The sequence below is a fragment of the Trematomus bernacchii genome, unplaced genomic scaffold (assembly GCF_902827165.1).
Source record: "Trematomus bernacchii unplaced genomic scaffold, fTreBer1.1, whole genome shotgun sequence".
NCBI classification, from domain to species: domain Eukaryota; kingdom Metazoa; phylum Chordata; class Actinopteri; order Perciformes; family Nototheniidae; genus Trematomus; species Trematomus bernacchii.
This window is the reverse complement of record NW_022987973.1, coordinates 8,992,921-9,011,460: the sequence shown is the minus strand read 5'-3', so window position 1 is coordinate 9,011,460 and position 18,540 is coordinate 8,992,921. Positions and strand designations below refer to the sequence as shown.

Sequence of the window (18,540 nt, the reverse complement as noted above, 5' to 3'; positions counted from 1 at the left end):
TTCATTATGGGGAATGGCCCATTTCAGCGTAAGAAAAGATTTGAAATGCATTTAGTGAAGTAAAAGGTACAACATTTCCCTCTGAAATGTAGTGTAGTTAAAAAGAACCATAACATGGAAATACTCGATTGAAGATACAATGTACTTTCCACCGCTCATGGCAGTCAACATGCAAAACTGCCCTAAATGGTCCGTTATTTTCGCAGCGAGTGAGTGATGATAATAAATTAAACGTTATGTGGCGCTATCGCCTCACTCTGCTGCTGCGCCATCACCACTGCACTTGTTCGAGAGGACGGAGAAACTACCGACACACACACAGACTGCTGCTGCTGCTGCTGAGGGACGACATGTGGCTTCGAGACGAGATTTTAAAATCCATATGGCACGCCTTCACGGCCCTGGACGTGGATCAACGTGGAAAAGTGTCCAAGTCTCAGTTGAAGGTGCGTTTCAGTTCTGTTTTTTACTTTTGGTGAATAGAAACCCAAACTATCTGTGAACTGTGTAACGTTTCTTTAAGCAGAAATAGACCGTAAGTAAGATACATAAGACCTTCACATCATACCATAAGTAGGCCTATCCTACACTTTTTAGCGATTTTTAAAGGAACTTTACTTAGCAAACAGTGTATGTATGTTATGCTAATTAGCTCTTTCAGGGGAACATATTGAACTTTGTAACCTATCAATGCATTGAGCTGTTTAGCAGACTTTTAAATAACAAGCTAAATTATGATAAGCTATGATATTGTCTATAGTTAAAGATGAACTTAGACAACATCAATGCTAAGTTTAACCCTATTGTCTAGTTGAGCTTCCCCTTGGCCATATATACATTTAAATAGTGCTTCATCATTAATATGCCAGTAGTAATAGTACTGTACAACACATGCAATAATACTAAACTTCAAACTGCTGTGAACCCTTCATGGTTGTTTTGTAAGTGGACACCCTTGTATTGCAACATTGCCACTTTTAAGTAAACTACAGTAAACAAGTGAATTATACAATCATTGTGTATTTCACTATACTGCAGAAATGCCAGTATATTGGCCTTGTCAGATTTGATTATTTATCCTACCTTATTCACATGTCCTTATACAGGGATTTTTAAGATTGAAGAACAATTCACATAATAAACCCCTTTGAAAAATATACAGGCTGTTTGACTGAATTTAAAAGACAGAGAGACAGCTGGGCCACATTTAGTTGGCCTTCTGGGATTGATGTCAATGTCCAGATTGACAAAAACATTTCCCTATTACTTAAGATGTTTTTCCTGGTCTTCATATTATTGTGATGACCAGTATAAAGCTAATTGTCCACTATCTATCTACTGCCACAGATTGGGAGAGAACAGAGGAGACTCAAAGTAGAGGATTTTAGAATCTAGTTTTGATCCTTGTTGATACGAAGCTACAGGGCATGAGTCACTTCTGGGTAAAGTGTAAACAAGTTCAATTTTAAGGGAAGCAGTAACGCTTGGCTAGCGATGCTTGTAACTGTCAGCAAAGGTTTTTGCATGTACAGTATGATAGCAAAACTTGAAAACTGTGAGACTGATCATCAGCTCTTTGACTTACAAACATATGTTCATTTGGAAAGAATGTATAACTGCATATTTATGTCTCTTGACGACATGTATTTCCCCTTACCTGCATGTCTTACGGTAGTGTCTAATTCCCATTTAAATTGTGTTTCTTTAGGTGCTGTCCCACAGCCTGTGCACAGTGATGAAGATCCCTCATGACCCTGTGGCCCTTGCAGAGCATTTCAAAGATGACGATAAAGGACCGCTGTCCAACCAAGGCTACATGCCTTACCTCAACAGGTTTATCCTCGACAAGGTGGGGACAACAATGTTGAAGCAGTTGCAGAATAAAGGGAGAGTCTAAAATCCAGTCAATCAACTATCATTTGCAATGATGAGAACCAGGGCAGGGATCGTTTATATTTTATGCTAGTACCATTAATTTATCTTAGTTTTGGTAACGATAGCAAAACTGTATTTATTTTGTTACACCTCTCCTGTCTATTTGTGTAGGTGCTCAACAATCTAGCGATCTAAACACGTTTACAATACAAATGTAACACCATAGAAGCGTAATGCATTCACAAACATATTTGCCCCATTTCCTGAAAGATTGATATCAATGAACTGAGAAAATGTCCTTCCTAAATGACTCAAGTGAAAATAGGCAATTGTTCCTCAGTTGCACTTAGCTCATCCATAGGTTCCTAATCAGAATCATAATTTAAATTCCTTTATTTGTCCTGCAATGGGCCTATTTACATTATTACAACATCAGAAGTGAGGAGAATAGACTTACATATTAAAAAATATAAAATAACTAAGTTTACTTACATAATTAAAAATAAAAGAACACAATAAGTAAATAACTAATAGCAGATATCATACAATGGTAAACAATAAGCAGTATATTTGTTTTGTTTTAAAGTCACCATATAACATTAAAGAGGTAGCTGGTACTGTGTGCCAATTGTAAATACATTGAGAGAAACAAATGAACAGGAATTGCAGGAGGGTATATTCCACAAAGTTGTATATGTACAGACAGTTTGATCAGGGGTTTTGCAGTCTATGTGTGTGTGTGTGTGGGGGGGGGGGGTCTACCAGGGGCCGTGGTGGTTGTACAGCCTGACTGCTGCTGGAAGAAAGGACCTGCGGTATCTCTCCGTGAGACACCAAGAGCTCAATTAAACGGGCATTGTATGTTTGTTTTGATATATAAAAGCTTCTCTTCGGATTTTAAATTCATCTCGTTAATTTCGTGAAAAAGGAGCACTTATTTCTCAAGTAAATACATTAAGCTTACATTAAGACGTACGTCAGCCTTTACTTGAAGCAACTGGTAAACTGTGCAGTTTTGCAACAGTTTTGGATAGTTAGATTCCATAAACAGGACAGATATTTTTTTAACAATATATTGTTATTGTTACATTGTTATGTATATATATGTATATATATATATATATATATATATATATATATATATATATATATATATATATATATGTATATGTATAAACTGTATATAAACATAATCAAATTTGAGTCCAAAAGGGATGATGTAGCCCTAGTGGTACCAAAACTCTCATTTACACTGTTGAACTTTGCCATGGAAAGCTTTTTAACTTAAATAAAAACAATTTAAAGAAAGAATCAGACAGTTACATAAATAGTAACAGTAGGTTAAAATAAAACACTCTTATTCTCTGTTGAAGAGTGCATGACACAGATTAGTATGACTAATCATGACCTGTTTTGCTCTGTGGTAGAGGAAATGGTAAAAACCACTTCTCTGCTGTGCCAACAGGAAGAATGTGCTTTTTCTATTATTTATTCTTTGGCAGTACAAAAAACGAGTACATACAATGGGCTACATCCTTATACACTCTTTGCAAAAGGGGGGGTCGATTTGTTCTCCCTGTAGCTATGCGAACTCTGCAATAACACATCTGATAAAGTCTCATGTCAGCCAGTAACTGCTTGAGTTTCACTCTTTGTACTTGGAAGCTGTTTTCTTGCCTTTTTCTTGAGGGCTCTGACTTGAATCAAAATGAGGCATTTAATGACATCAGGTTTGTACCTCCCATCCTGCAGAATGGAGGTTCTGAAAGGAGACTAACACCAGTCTCCTGCTTAGCATTTGTAAACACGCTGCCTTCACTGGTGCTGCCGCCCCGTCTGACTGACTGAATGGTGTGTTTTCATTCTCAGGTGCAGGAGGAATTTGATGTACTTGAATTCAACAAGATGTGCTGGACACTGTGTTACAAGAAAAATATCTCCACTAAACACCTACTCATCTCAGATGACGATGCTTTCAAAGTCTGGTGCATTTCCAACTTTCTGTCAGAAGACAAATACCCACTGGTCATGATTACTGAGGAGGTGAGGGAGAATCCTTGTTTTCTGTGGGATTTCTTTCCTGCCAGTTAATAATGAAGCAAAGACACTTTAACCTCCCCCTTCTCCATACATGGTTCAAGTTATTTTGTCTCCTTAGATTGAGTACTTCCTTCGAAAGCTGATGGAGGCCATAGGGAGTGGATGGAGTGAGGAGAAGTTTTGCGATTACAAGCTGCAGTTGCACTCAAAGAATAACCGCCTGAGTGCCTGGGAGCTGATCGAGCTGCTGGGGCTGGGTCACTTCACTAAGGGCATGACCCGGCAGACCCTCTCCATGGGCATCGGGGAGGTCTTCCAGGAGCTCATACTGGATGTGCTCAAGCAGGTTAGACAGGACATTCATCTAATTTATTATTTGTAACCCACACACAATTACATTTGTTCTGCTTTGTTCACAAAGTAGAAAAAAACCCAGATATTTAAATAAATTACTGTATTCCTATATAAGAATATCTTTTTTTTGGAAATAAAGATAAAAATCAGTCAAGTATTATTTGGTTGAACAGAAACACAAGTGTAGTTTTCCATAAAGATTTAGCTTGTTCGGTTTTTTTCTTAAAGTTCCTTAAAACTGTAAAGTTGTACAGTTATGACAACTTTACTATATATATTGCAACACCGCATAACAGTAGCTCATCTCCTCACATCCTTTGTGGTATTAATGATAACGTAAACACAATCAAACACATTCATAACCTAAATGCACAAATATTCAATGTATTTATTAAAAATAACTCAACTCTAATTCTGCAGTGTACAACTATGATACATCTACTGTATACTTGTACATATATTCCATGTGTTTTCTCAATGATCAGTTATTTGCTTTATGAATTATCAAGGTGGCATTACTTGTTTTGTTTATATGTCACAGTGATTATGTCAGCGTGAATCAGGTGTCTCTGTTAACGGCTAAACTGTGTTTGGAAGGGATACATGATGAAAAAGGGTCACAAAAGGAAGAACTGGACCGAGCGGTGGTTTGTCCTTGGACCCAACTCACTGTCATACTACGTCTGTGAAGACCTTGTGGAGAAGAAAGGAGACATCATTCTGGACCCAACCTGCTGTGTGGAGGTGTGTTGATACCCTTTTATAGTAAATAACATATCATATGGAAGTAATGCTGTTAAGTAGGAGAGGTTCTAAGGGTGTCATTTACTGTACACACTGTAACGCCACTCAAGACAAATGTGTTATTTGTAATTTCATATCATTTTGGCCTATATAAATCAAATTGGATTGATGATTGATGGAGGTTGTATTGATTAAAATATTTGAAGTGACATTATAACTGATATTTCCTGACGGATAGTGAGATAGATCAGAAATAGATTAAGCATTGTTGAATTGTTCCTACATGGTTTTGTGTATTTAGTATGGTGGGACTGAAGTGGTGTTTTCTCTGTCCTGCAGTCTCTCCCGGATAAAGAAGGGAAGAAATGCATGTTCATTATCAAGTGCACTGATAAAAGCTTTGAGATCAGCGCCTCAGACAAAAAGAAAAAGCAGGAATGGCTTCAAGGTAAGAGTCCTGTCATCGTTGTCTCTTAATTTTCTTCATCATTGACTCTAAATGTCATCGTTGACTCAACAGTGCACCCATATCTTCCTCTTGTGGTAGCTATCCAGACGTGCCTCCAGCTGCTGAGGTTGGGGCTGCCGTCCCCTCACCGCGAGGCCCGGCTGAGGCGCAGGGAGCTCCGGCAGAGGCAGCAGACGGAGGAGGACGACCTGGCGGAGAGGATGAAGCATCTGCAGGCGGCCAATGAGAACAAACAGAGACAGCTGGAGGGAATGAGGAAGGTACTGCTCCCTGCTCAGCCCCTCAAACCTGTACCCTGACTGATAAGGAGGTTGCCACACCTCGTTGTGTCCAGTTACCATCGGCACAGCTCTAATGTTAAAAACCAGAATGTGTCAAGTCATGTTGGCCCCAGGGAAAACTTTTTTCTAGATATAAATTCAGGTGTATTTATATATAGCACGTCAGCAACAAACAGAGTGCATCATACAAAAGGTCAAAATCATAGCGAAAAGGTGCAAAAATAAACACAAGTAGGCCAAGAAAATAGAAAATCAGTTCAAACTGAATTTTTTTTTTTTAGTATACAATTCTATATCTTCTAAGGAAAGCTCTTTCATCATTTTTATAACTTAACATATTTTTCTCTGTTGCTTTTTAATGAAAAGAATCACAGAAAATCTTTGTGCTCCCCTATTAATTTAAATGAAATTATATTGTATATAATATATAACAGTGCAATCCAACAAGACTACAAACTAGACTTAACATTTTTCAAACTGTTTGATGTTAATCTACTGAGTTCTAGGAGTTTTTAGTCCACTTCCCTTTATTTTAGCATATTGTTGTTTGAAATAAATCCCAGCCGACAGCCAAAAAACCCAGAATTCATGCCGCAGATTACTGAGAAAGAAGGGGGAAGTAAAACCTGCTATGCAAATGAAATGATATGTCCGTCACAAATACCTGCAGTGAGTGCGCATCCGGCGTATTAACTTATTTCAGAGCTGCAGGAGTTTATTGATGGCTTCTCACTTCTGTTTTTTCTGCCAGATGGCTCTTCAAATGTCAAACCCTCTTTTTTCTGTGAAAAGCCAATTACTGATCATGTCACATAAGGTTTTTGAATACATTGATCTTCTTCTGAAATCACCTTGGATTTACCAAATACAATGTTATTTAGAGAGAGAAGAGCACACTGAACTACAGATGACTTTTTAATGTAACCAACCTTTATAAATATCTCCAATAAAGAGAAGTAACAGCTCTTCCCTCTTTTTCTGGCTTGACAGAAAATGGAAGAGGCTGCAGCCAGAGCAGCAGAAGAAGAGCACAGGAGGAAGCAGACGCAGTTAGACCTGCAGGATCGTTACAGACTGGACCTGGAGAGAGAGAAAATGGTAACCATGGTGTCTGAATCTGACTCCACAAACATGTCCCTTTATCCCGATCATGTTGGCCGACAAATGATGTCACTGCATGTGTGGTGGCACGTGGTCTTACAACTAAACAGAGAAAAGTCTGGTAAACTAAGACTGTCTAGTCACCCGTCTGTGGTTCTGTTCTTTAAGGAAACAAAACTAAAAGTTAAGCTGATACATCACGTGATGTTGAGTCAGTGGTCTGCGTTTCACATGCACAGTATGAATCATCTTCTTACTCAAGAGACTTAACAGACAAATGCCTTTTATAATAAAAAACATAATTGTTGGCTTGGATTGCGTCATAGGAGAAACAATTGGTGAGTGTAAATAAATAAAAATACAGCACATACAATATAGCAAAATACAGTCACAGTAGAGCATCACATTTGAAAATGACACTATTGATTTTATTGATATGAGCTGTATCCGTTGCCAAAATGGCGGGAAAGGAAATTTTTTAAGCTCTCAAACAATGAGATTTCTTGATTGTCTCTATTTTGTAACAAATAATGTGACAAAACAAGCAGTTTAAATACATCACATTACATTGGAATCTGAGAAACTGTGTGTGAATGTGTGTGTTGCCTCTTAGGTGCGTCAGCAGATGGAGGAGCAGGTGGCTCAGAAGTCCAGTGAGCTGGAGCAGTACCTGCTGCGCGTCCGCGAGCTGGAGGACATGTACCGCCGCCTGGAGGAGGCCTTAGAGGACGAGAAGCAGGCCAAGCAGGACGAGGAGGCCATGCACAAGCTGCAGGCCAGGTGACGGATACTTGCATTGTTCCTCCTGCCTGTGAGAAATGCTCAGTGAGCAGCACATGCTACTATTGTCCTGCTAAAGTGAACGCAAGCAGAACTGATTTGAAGTGAATGTGATTGTCTGTTCTCTGCCTGTAATGAACTTTCAAACTGTTTTGGATTTTTTCTAATGTTCCTTTTATGGCTCAAGCTCCCCATTTCCCTTTTTTTAAGAATAGGGCTGAATTTGTTTATAACTATGCTATTCAACCCTAATGAAATGTAAGCATCATTGCTGTGTTCACCCCCACAGTCTGCTGGAGGAGGAGGCAGCGAAGCGGGCCGAGCTGGAGCGGTTCCACCAGCAGCAGCAGAGGGCGCTGTCGCAGACAGAGGCGGAGAAGCAGGAGCTGGTGGCCGAGCAGCGGGTCAAAGAGAGAGAGCTGCAGGCGGCCATGCTGCAGCTGGAGAAGCTGGAGAGGGAGCGGCTCGGGGCGCTGGAGCAGTACCAGGTCAGCTCCCACAGGAGGAGGGTAGAAACTGACCCTCGGCATCAAAAATAGATATATTCTTTATTAATAATTCCATTAAGCAGAATGCAATATACTTCTGTCTTCATTCGCCAACTAGTATGTTTGTATTTTACATCAGATTTGTTTTATTTATTTGATTGAGGCTTGAAGATTCTTATAAATGTTGTTCAGTTAAAATAAGTCAGTCTGTTATGAGGATTACAAGTATAAGAATTAAGGTTTTTATTAAGGTATTATTTGAAGATTATTGATACACATTTTTCAAGATTATCAGCCTTTATTAGATGAGGACCATAGAAATACATGAGCAAACAACATGTGGGAAATGATCTGAAATATGACACCAGAATGGATTCTAATTTATTTTATCTAACTTCCTCCTTATGTAATACAGGAGGTGTCGATGAAGCTTGAACGAGCAGCTAACAAGACAAAGACTTGGAAGGACAAGGTGGCCAAACATGAGGGTCTGGTGCGTCTCATCCAGCCAGGTACGAACATCAGTTGTAAAATAAATCAACATAAGACAGGTGTATTTCACCGGCATTTAGCTCTGTGCATCAAGTTCATGGAAACGGGGCTTTCTGTGCTCCTCCCAGGGTCCTATGAAAGATAATAGGTGCCCACTGCTCCCAATACTATGATGGGTTAAAGCCAGAGTCTGCATTTCACTGTGTGTGCTGTGCTTTGTTCATGTGTGACAATAATAGCAGGCAGTAGCTCAGTCCGTGGAGCTGCCCTCAAAACTGGGTTGCCACTGTTTGTGACTTTATTTAATATGATCAGAAAAAACCTTTGTACTAATGTGTTGAACTCAAGTATGGAAGTAATTAAGGATTTTTGAATATCAGGAAAATATGCTAATATTCCGTTTTTTGGAATGTCTTTCATAATAAATATTAGTTTGCACTGCATGTAGGCTTATCTTTGATATTCAACCTGCTATGAGTTCAAAGAAACGAAATACTTGATTAAAATTCATAGAAAATACAGCAGTCCCTTGTGCCTACAGATTAAAAATAGTTTGATAAGAAAGGTTTGCAAAGTTTCAACAACCAGCACAACGAAAAGCATCATGAGGAATTTTTCTGCAAGTTCATCTTTTTAAAACACCTCCCCTCCTTATTTGTGATCTGATTTTTTAGGTCATAAAGGTCCTCAGAGGATCACTAACTGGGGTCCGGCTTCATTCACTGATGTTGAGCTGGAGCTGAGGAAGAAGTCGTGGCAGGAAAGGAAGAACCAGGGCGCTCCAGCTCAGTGAACACACCTCACTGAGGAGGACAGTCTAGGTCTGATCATGTTTAATAACATACACTTACTGAGCCATCTGCAGCGATAACAGATTTACTGATATGATTTGGCTTACTTTCTTCTGTAACAAAAAATCTCATCAAGCAATTGTAGGAAGCAGTGCTCTAAAATAATCTGATCATGAATTGAAATAGCAGAAAAATACAACTAATAAGTGAATATTTAGTTATTATTTTATGAAGAAATACATCCAGTTTCTTAGTTTGTGCTTTCTGACTTCCTGTGTTTTAATTCATTGTACTGACACGTAATAGAGTACAGCAGTAGATTAATATGTGTATTGTTTTATCACATTTAAACTTGTATGAAAAACATATAATAAAACACCACCTTTTTTTTTTCAAAAGTGTATGGCTAATTTCATTTCAGAGGTCCCAGTATTTCATAGTTTGAGAAGCTGTTAAGACTCTTAAATGTGTCAAAATGCAGCAAGTTCTTTCTTGCTGCTGTCTAGAGCTTGCTTTCATCATGACTCGTCTACATTTCGATCATGACAAAGAGTGTCCACCAGATGTCACCATATGAATGGTATCCTCAGTAAGACAAACCCCAAAATACTGACATACAGTCTTCTGTTGTTTAAGTGCCTGAATAAGTGTAAGGTGGATACTTATAAGATGTTTTTAAAGAGCCATAGTGGGTCTTCTTCACCAGTGAGTGATGAAGGTAGCTTCTGTCATTTGGTCCAGATGTTATAAGGTGGATGTGTTATTCCTCTTTAGTATAGTGGACAGTGGGTGTTTCTCAATCGCGAGTAAAGCTGCTTCAGAGCCACTATTTCAAGCATACTACGTCATCGAGTGCCGCCGAAGTACTGTTCCAATCTCCAGTATACTTGGAAATCTACCGAGCCCGGCGTACTCCGTTTGGAGAAATATCGAGTCTGCACATGAGTAGACTTCGCGGTCTTAAAATCCCCACAATGCTTTGCGCACGGACCAATTTCCCCAAATCTGTGGCGGAAGATGTATGGCGGGGCCTCTCATATGACGCACACCTGCACACTTGCTAGCGTGTTCCACACTTTGTTTTCCGAATGCCAGGAAGTATTCTTGACTCGCTTCTGAAGCAAGATGCTCGGCAGACATGTGCTACCAAGCAAGCGTACTCGCGATTGAGAAACACCCAGTATCTCTGCTTGTCACGGAGAAGACCGGGGTTCGATTCCCTGGCGGGGAGCCATTTGTGTTACGTCCCCACTAAGGTCTAGGGGACCTGGAGACAATAACACACAACAACCAATAAAAATGAGGGAGTCAGCGTAAAGGTTGACAAAAGGTTTATTTCTTGTAAACCTAGAACTGAACATAAATTGAACAGAAATACTCTGGGTGTTTCTCAATCGCGAGTAAAGCTGCTCCAGAGCCACTATTTCAAGCATACTATGTCATCGAGTGCCGCCGAAGTACTGTTCCAATCTCCAGCATACTTGGAAATCTACCGAGGCCGGCGTACTCCGTTTGGAGAAATATCGAGGCTGCACATGAGTAAACTCCGCGGTCTTAAAAAGATTTGGGGAAATTGGTCCGTGCGCAAAGCATTGTGGGGATTTTAAGACCGCGGAGTCTACTCATGTGCAGCCTCGATATTTCTCCAAACGGAGTACGCCCTCTGTGTGTGAGGAGGAGGAGGAGTCAAAGGAGATTGTGCCAAACAAAAGAAACAAGCATAACAAAACCAGGCCTATCTCTACATCTATCCTTTGAAACCAAAACCCTCACTAACTAAACTACTCAGAATTGGACAAAACAGAATACAGGGGTGGCAACAATCCGCTAACCTAGTGTGTCTAAACATTAGTTACCTACGTGATGAGAAATGTACAGGCAGGGGCGGACTGGCCATCGGGACGTTCGGGACGAATCCCGATGGGCCGGTACTGAAGTGGGCCGGTCGGACGATGTGGGCCGCTCGGATAAGTCACCAGCACCCCCCCCCCCCCCCCCGTAGACAATTTCCTCGCGGTATATACTTGCGGCACCGAGGTGGGCCGCTCGGATAAGTCACTAGCACCACCCCCCGTAGCCAATTTCCTCGCGGTATATACTTGCGGCACCGAGGTGGGCCGCTCGGATAAGTCACTAGCACCCCCCCCGTTAGTATTTTACCGAGGTGGGCCGGCGGTACCGAAGTGGGCCGGTCGAGAGTCCCGGGCTGATTTGTAGTCCCAGTCCGCCCCTGTGTACAGGGTACCCCAGACTTACCTAACTCCTCCACCTCTCAACACACACACTTTCACAAAGGTCAGACAAAACAAAGAGAATGAGTTGCTAAACACATCAGACTCAGGTGCACAGGCAGATACCGATCAGCTGCTGATTAGCTGTGCAGAAGACAGGGAGAAGGGAGGTAGTGGGGGTAGTGGTAATGTAATGTAATGAGAGAAAAACAGGAGGGAAGGAGAACAACACAAGTAGCCTGCCTGGCACGTAACACCTCGTCTGGTGTTATTCTGAACAAGTTTATTCCTACTCAGGACGTACATTGTGAAGAAAACCCGCCAAAAAACCCACATTGTTTCACTTTTTGCAAAGCAGCTGGACTTTGTTTGAGTTTTTTATTCTTTTTCATATTGGGTTTTTGCAGGATTATACAACATTTGTATCTAATACAAATAAAGCACCTTTTATTGTGTGCCACCAAGGAACAAAGACATGTGTTTTTATAAGGAAGTGGGCACCGACCCCACTAGACCCGGAGCAATAACACGCAAATACCAGCAAGGATAAAAGCAAATCAAAACACATAATAACAAGAGCATTCAACAGCACATTAACACATCATAGAAATCATTAATTTATTTATTTTAGAATATCTGAAAAAGTAGAATTCTGAATACAATTGAGAAAAGGGGGTGCGGAGACTTTTTACCTTCTTTGAAGAGAGTGTCTTATTTTCTTGAATTAAAGAAAGTATTGGTCTTGTTCTCAGCAGTTTTGTTGGGGACTATTTTCAGCCAATTATTCAAATCTGTGGCACCAAGGACTTCCTGTATAGAGACACTTGTTTGTAGAGTCAACTTATTGTTGGTTTGGGCCTTTTCTTGGGATTTGCTAACAATAAGAAACATTTTTAATATTGCAAGCCTTATCTTATAAGTCAGGAAAGTTGAAAGTTCATTTTATTTTTATTTTTCAAAAGGCATTTCCGTTGTTATCTGATTTGCCTGATGGGTATCAGCCAGGATATGGCTGATCCACATAAACATTTTCTTTGTCATTATAAAACTCAGTGTTTCCCGTATATGTTACATTTGTTCATTCACAGTTTTTGGTACCACAACAACAGCTTGCCTTTCCAAATATTGTCACACAGTAAGGTAAATGGAGTATCTTACTTTGGCGAGGGACTGGTATCAGATGTTTATTCTCTGTATATTTGCAAATTGAGTCACGGTATCAGAAACTTCAGGTGGACAAAGCCAAATGTGTGCTTCCCCAGTAACCAGCCTCTTTGTGTTACAGTTATCATGTAAACAGATAAATCACACCTGATGCACGCGACTTGCAGCAGCAAAGGCTCCGTTCTTCTGCGTCTGTGTCAAAACAAATCATTTTGTGCAACAAAGGATCTCTGTTCTGCAGGTACACCTCACCTTTGTCTTTCAACCCTCATGTTTCGGTAATGAAAGAAACTAAGTTACAGAATCTATCCGTGGGTACTTGTGTGTCTCGTGTCTACCCAGCCCACACAAAGATCCTCTTTACTTTCTGTTGTAAAAACTCTCAATCTTAATTTGTTGGAGGGAAAGAGTCAGTTCATGTTGAGTTCAGAGTTGTCAGAGCGGGAGAAGAGATAAGAGCCTGCATTCATTCGCTGATCTGACAGTCAGCAGCATGCAGATCTCTCTCTACCGGTGGGTCACTGATAAGATCAGACAGAGACACGGATTGCAGGAATCTCTGAGCTAATACTATTGCTAGAAGTGGGTTTTTTGTACTGCCATTAAGACGTTTTGCACATAGCCTCTCCTTTTAAGGACATTTTGTTAGTAACAGTTCACATAAGGAGACACAAAGATTAAAACATGTTAAATGAAGGGCTATTGATTGATAGGTTTCAGGATTTTCCATGCATTATTTGTCTTGAGTTGTTAATCTGGTGTATGATAAATGGATTAGCTGCTCACATTTCTTCTATAAGAGATATTTATATCTCAGACTCTCAAAAAGTATGTGGCGTTTTTTTTCCCTCCCATTCTCAGAATTGAGTTTCTAATCTGTGTTGCTAAATTGCACAAGCCCCCCGACATTCCAAAAATAAGGATATCCCCCGCTGTCTCACCCTCGCCACATGTGTCCCAAAAGCACGCTAATGCCCCTGACCAATTCATCTGAATCCTGTCCAAAATATCCTCATCGAAATTGATTTGAAACAGGAACATTTTTTGGGGGGGATTGTCTGCTGGTGAAGAAATGCCTGGCAGATGCCTCTTTTCAGGGTTAGATGACTTCCCACAGTGACTTCACAGCCTCGAGCATTTCACACAGCTGAATGGACTCTGAGTTTCGCTGCACAGAAAAACCGTGGATCACTTACCCTGGCAAGAGAACAACATCAGGGCTTCAGACAAACACCTCAAAGTGGGTCAAGGAAACATCAACTTTAGTAAACCCCACCCTTAAAGTTATAAATCAAATGTGTAATTGTCCTTTTCTGCTCATGGATGAGTGGGCGGTGTCCGGATAAGATCATCTGGAGCTCAGTTGAATCGTGCGTTTGATCATCTCCCAATCTGACCCCCATGTGCTGCAGGCAGCTGACATCATCCTGGTTTTTAGGGTGGGACTCATGATGAGTGACTAGATGGTGAGATCAACATTTGGAGCAGGTGCCCTCTGAAGGGCCACAAGGCTGCGAGGCTCCTGAGCAGTCAGTTATCAGCCCCTTCATTGCCCACATTGCAGAGGCACCCAGGAAATAGAAACTGCGACATATTCCACATTCATAGCAACCATAGGGCTTCATGGAAATCAGGATTTCGAGGGCCAATAAAACAAATCAGTATCATCTGTCACCAGAGTATTTTGGGGCTCATTTGAAAGGCTAATAAGCATTCTTCTCAGAAAAGATGCACTGCAGCTGTGCCTGTTCACGAAGCATACGGGACCCAAAATCCAACAATATGCCATTTTGAATTTAGACTGCTTTTGATTTGTCTTTTAATGTGAGAGCAGCACGCTTCTCTAACCACACTGAACTCAGGAAACATCTAGCATAGTTACACAAGATCCCAAAGACACAGCACTGCATTTTAGAACACTGCTACTCTCAGGGAAAATAAATGCTTTCATCAGTAATGTGTCTTAAGTTTCAGAGAAGAAGTCAGAGGCAGTCATGAAGCCAACTCACGCCATACTTATGTAACAGCAAGATGTTTCCCTCCTGAAGTTTTAAACTACTAATTTGCATGAATCTGCAAAGATCCACTGAGAGGACAAACAGCTTTGTGGATTCAATGTGTAAAATGGCTCTTGAGTATTTCTGGCTCCGGAGGAAAGGATTCCTATCATGCCACTCCTCACAATCCCGCTGGATAACTTCCGCTGCTCCCTCTGTTCGTGGGCAGGGGTCCTAATCTCCGTGCCCAAAGCAAGAGGCTAAAAATGGAGAGGACTGCCAACGGATCTGCCCAGATGTTGGCCTGCTGCAGCTGTGCACCTGCTCTGCAAGCTGGGAGATCGTACTTAGGGACAAACAACCAAACTCTGCTTTCCCAAAAACAGCCCCCTTCTTCTGACCCCCCGCTTCCTCTCAGAGACAAACCCTCTTTGGACCACAGGAGTCCCGTTCAGAGCGCCAACCAGGCGCCACAGAGTGAGCAGGGGCTCGTGCTCGGGCCCATATTCATTGCTGGCAAGTGAGACACCCATTATAATCATCATCATCATCATCATCATCATCATCATCCTCTTCAGGCCCTGTTGGCTGTGAGCAAAAACAAAACACGAGCAGCAGCCGTGTCTGATTACCTTTCATTGAGTCAATTCTGTAATAAAGACAAGGTGTTCATAGGAGGCCAAAAAAAAGTGGTACCTCCTGTATCCAATGAGCCATTGTTTTGGATACGAGTCATGTTATCAACTCTGTGAGGCACAGCGGTGCTTTGTGCTCTGCATCATACTCTATATTAGCCTGAGTACAAATAATAACTAAATAACTATGTCATTAGTTCTGCAGGTACTTGTCAATGATCAACATATTGAATCAATTGCAAGTTGGACATCATATTGGCACTTTGTGGCCCTAGTGCATCAACAGCACAGTATAAACATTGTCTCAACGTGACCATTTCAAAAAAGGAACTTTATTGTTTAAAAAGAGTGCTGTGGAGTTTTTGCGTGATTTTTGTATCCTAATTGATGTATCCTTATCCAAAGAGCAGAAGCCCTCCCACCCTAAAACAGTGACCGCACAGAGCGGGTTTGCTACTTGTCACATAAATCCCACTGGTCCGTCTTAAAATACGACATATCATTATAGATCAACATAACAGTTTATAAAGTTAATGGTGGGTTCACTTCAACAAGCTGCTTTAAATCCAGTTACGCCACTGCTTTGTACGTCCTCCACAGAACCTGCATCCTTATCATGTTAAAGGCTTTCTGTGCAGAGGTCGGCCTCTTCGGACAACAATTCCAGGGGGCTGTAGTTTTTACTGATTCCAATAAAGTGATTGAAAATAAATGTGCACTCTTTTTATACATAATGCATTTTATCCACAGCAAGATTACTACATAACTACAACTTAGATTTGAAGTATAGACTTTTATTTTACTGCGATTAATTAAAGAACTCTAGCAACTTCCAAGAGTCTCCTTTTAGATTTTCCTTTGGTATGTTGATTATCGGAGATCAATAAATGCCTGAAAGGAAAAACATAAGTGTAAGGTGTGATGTAAGAAACTGGTTCAGTTGATTTATTGTGAATTGGCCAAAACACACAAAGCAACAAAAGCAGTATGGTTAATTTAGTGCATCAGTAATTATGACATATTTAAATGATCATCACTTTTATTAAGTACTTTAGAATAATAATTCCTTTATTTTAAATAATTTATAAATCTTCTGTACTGCTACTTCAATGAACCTTAAATGCAGGACTTGTACTCCAAACTGATTTGTACTTTTAAACATAAACAAAGCCTTTGATATTCGCTCATCTAAACAAGAACACAAACAACAGGTATTTTTCAAGTATGTTTTGTTTATTTCCAAAAAATTAGTATCACCACAAAACCTGGTACAAAGATACAGTGACAAAAAAAGCCTTTGACATCTTTGAGTATTTTCATGTGTGATTTCTTTTTCTTTTTGACTAAAACTTTAGAATTGGTTGCACAAACAGAACGAACAAGACAAGGGTCTCTGAAAACCACAATGACCTTAATGATATATTGAATTACTTATTTAAAAGCCCTTAAAAGACACACAGCCTGCCTGGACAACAAAAAAAAGATTTTCAGAACAATGATTCATCACAAAAAGGGAACAGGCCACTCAGGTATTTGTAACGACACATTAAAAAAGACTTGTTGGTCACATTAGAATTAAGGTTAGAAAAGTATACTTATGTTCAGAACATCATACAGTATATAAAATGAAATGTCACACGTATTTACAGAACGACATGGAACCACCACACGAACACAGTTACACTTTTAATACAAAATAATAATTTACACGACATGAGACACGTGTTATGCAAAAGTCAATAAAACATTCAACAAAATAGAGAAAACGTCACGTATTTAAATAGAAAAATGTCAGGTAACTCTTTTTGAACTCACTGTGCAAATTCTTTTTATCTTATCTGTCTTGAGGAAACGTATGTACATTGTAAAGTAATGCCTTTAGCCTCGCTGTCTGCATCCGTTAGAAAAATCTATATTTGATAAGGAGTGCATACTTAAGAGCTAAGTGCAAACAAATTGCTTTTTCATGTTGTGCATTTAAGATTTCTGAGTTTTTGGCGGTTCATACGTCTCTTGAAGCAGCAATAACCTTTTCATGGTAGTAAAATATCCGATAGAAATCACTTTATAGGCTATTTTCTACATTTTTTTAAAGTCTAAAATTGAACCCACAGTTTGAATGGCCAGTGATATTGCTTTGATCTATTTACAGCTTAAGTAGGATATCATGTCCTTTGTAGTGCAGACCCCTAAAACACGAGCTTATCTTCACTTCGTCCCTGTTGGAGACGCGGAGGAGGGAGCAGACGAGTGTGTTTGACGACCAGCTGAGAAGTGACAGGCAGTTTTCATCCTCCACTACCAGGCACTTAGTTCACCGTTGTCCCGAACATCTAAGAGCTGAGTGGAGCGGTTGTCACGGCTCTGCTCTCTGCCACCTCTTGTGTTCCTGATGTGAACGTCGTCGCTGCTGCTCAGGCGTCAGAGATGCAGTTCTGGATCTTGTCCATCCACAGCTGAGCGCTCGGAGCGTCAGAGGCGCAGAAGTTGTAGACGCGCTTGCTGGTCTTCAGCTGAACAGGTATCAGACAACAAGGGTTAGATGCAGAACAGAAGGGACAGACTTTAATGTGTAACAAAATAAAACAGCTAAAATCCAGCCTTTTTTCTGACACAAAGGTTCATCTCTAATGTCACCCGCATTATATTTGACCTCTCTTCCACAGTTTGTGAAGCAGAGGGAAGCGACGGTTACTCTTCTACTAAAAAGGCTACTTTTCAAGCAAGATGGCGGCAAAGATAACTAAAACAGAAATTCTTTGCATCTCATAATGTGCCTTACTTTAGTCAGGATATACCGGAACATTTTAAACATCAAATCTAAGGACTGAATGTTATCAAAATGTCATATTATGGTGTGTCCTAAAAAAGCCATAAAAAGTTCAACTATAGTAGAGTGTATGCCTTAGTATAGGTTTTTAAAGGGCGAACAAATATATGGCAAAACATAGTCATGTCATTAAAAGTATAGATAGAATAGTAGTCTATAAAAATAAGTCACATGAAGTTATAGTAAAGTATGCCATAAGGATGTAAGTCATAACAATGTCATAGTTGAAAAATGATGTTGTAAAAAAGTGATACTGTAGTATGCCATA

General features: G+C 40.2%; 2 protein-coding genes across 5 annotated transcripts in view; one reads left to right on the top strand and one right to left on the bottom strand.

Annotated features, from left to right (window-relative positions):
• Positions 1-266: 266 nt before the first annotated feature.
• On the top strand, positions 267-9,813 carry LOC117471784 (switch-associated protein 70-like). Its single transcript, XM_034117004.1, has 12 exons — positions 267-446; positions 1,709-1,849; positions 3,745-3,918; positions 4,034-4,261; positions 4,867-5,013; positions 5,353-5,461; positions 5,561-5,742; positions 6,754-6,861; positions 7,478-7,644; positions 7,934-8,132; positions 8,548-8,644; positions 9,299-9,813. The coding sequence occupies exons 1-12, from the start codon at positions 351-353 to the stop codon at positions 9,415-9,417; spliced, it is 1,767 nt and encodes a 588-aa protein (XP_033972895.1). The 5' UTR covers positions 267-350; the 3' UTR covers positions 9,418-9,813.
• Positions 9,814-16,654: 6,841 nt separating this feature from the next.
• The window catches only part of sbf2 (SET binding factor 2), an 88,273-nt gene continuing 86,387 nt past the window's right edge, over positions 16,655-18,540 (bottom strand). For all 4 annotated transcript variants that reach the window (XM_034116449.1, XM_034116451.1, XM_034116452.1 and 1 more), the window contains one exon: positions 16,655-17,955. In XM_034116449.1, the coding sequence (XP_033972340.1) occupies positions 17,857-17,955 (99 nt within the window). In that variant the 3' untranslated portion in view covers positions 16,655-17,856. The remainder of the gene's footprint in view (positions 17,956-18,540) is intronic.

Coding starts and splice junctions, on each gene's coding strand:
- LOC117471784 (XM_034117004.1), top strand. CDS start 351: ATGTGGCTTCGAGACGAGATTTTAAAATCCATATGGCACGCCTTCACG. Junction 3,919..4,033: donor TGGTCATGATTACTGAGGAG/GTGAGGGAGAAT, acceptor TTGTCTCCTTAG/ATTGAGTACTTCCTTCGAAA. Junction 5,743..6,753: donor AGCTGGAGGGAATGAGGAAG/GTACTGCTCCCT, acceptor CTGGCTTGACAG/AAAATGGAAGAGGCTGCAGC.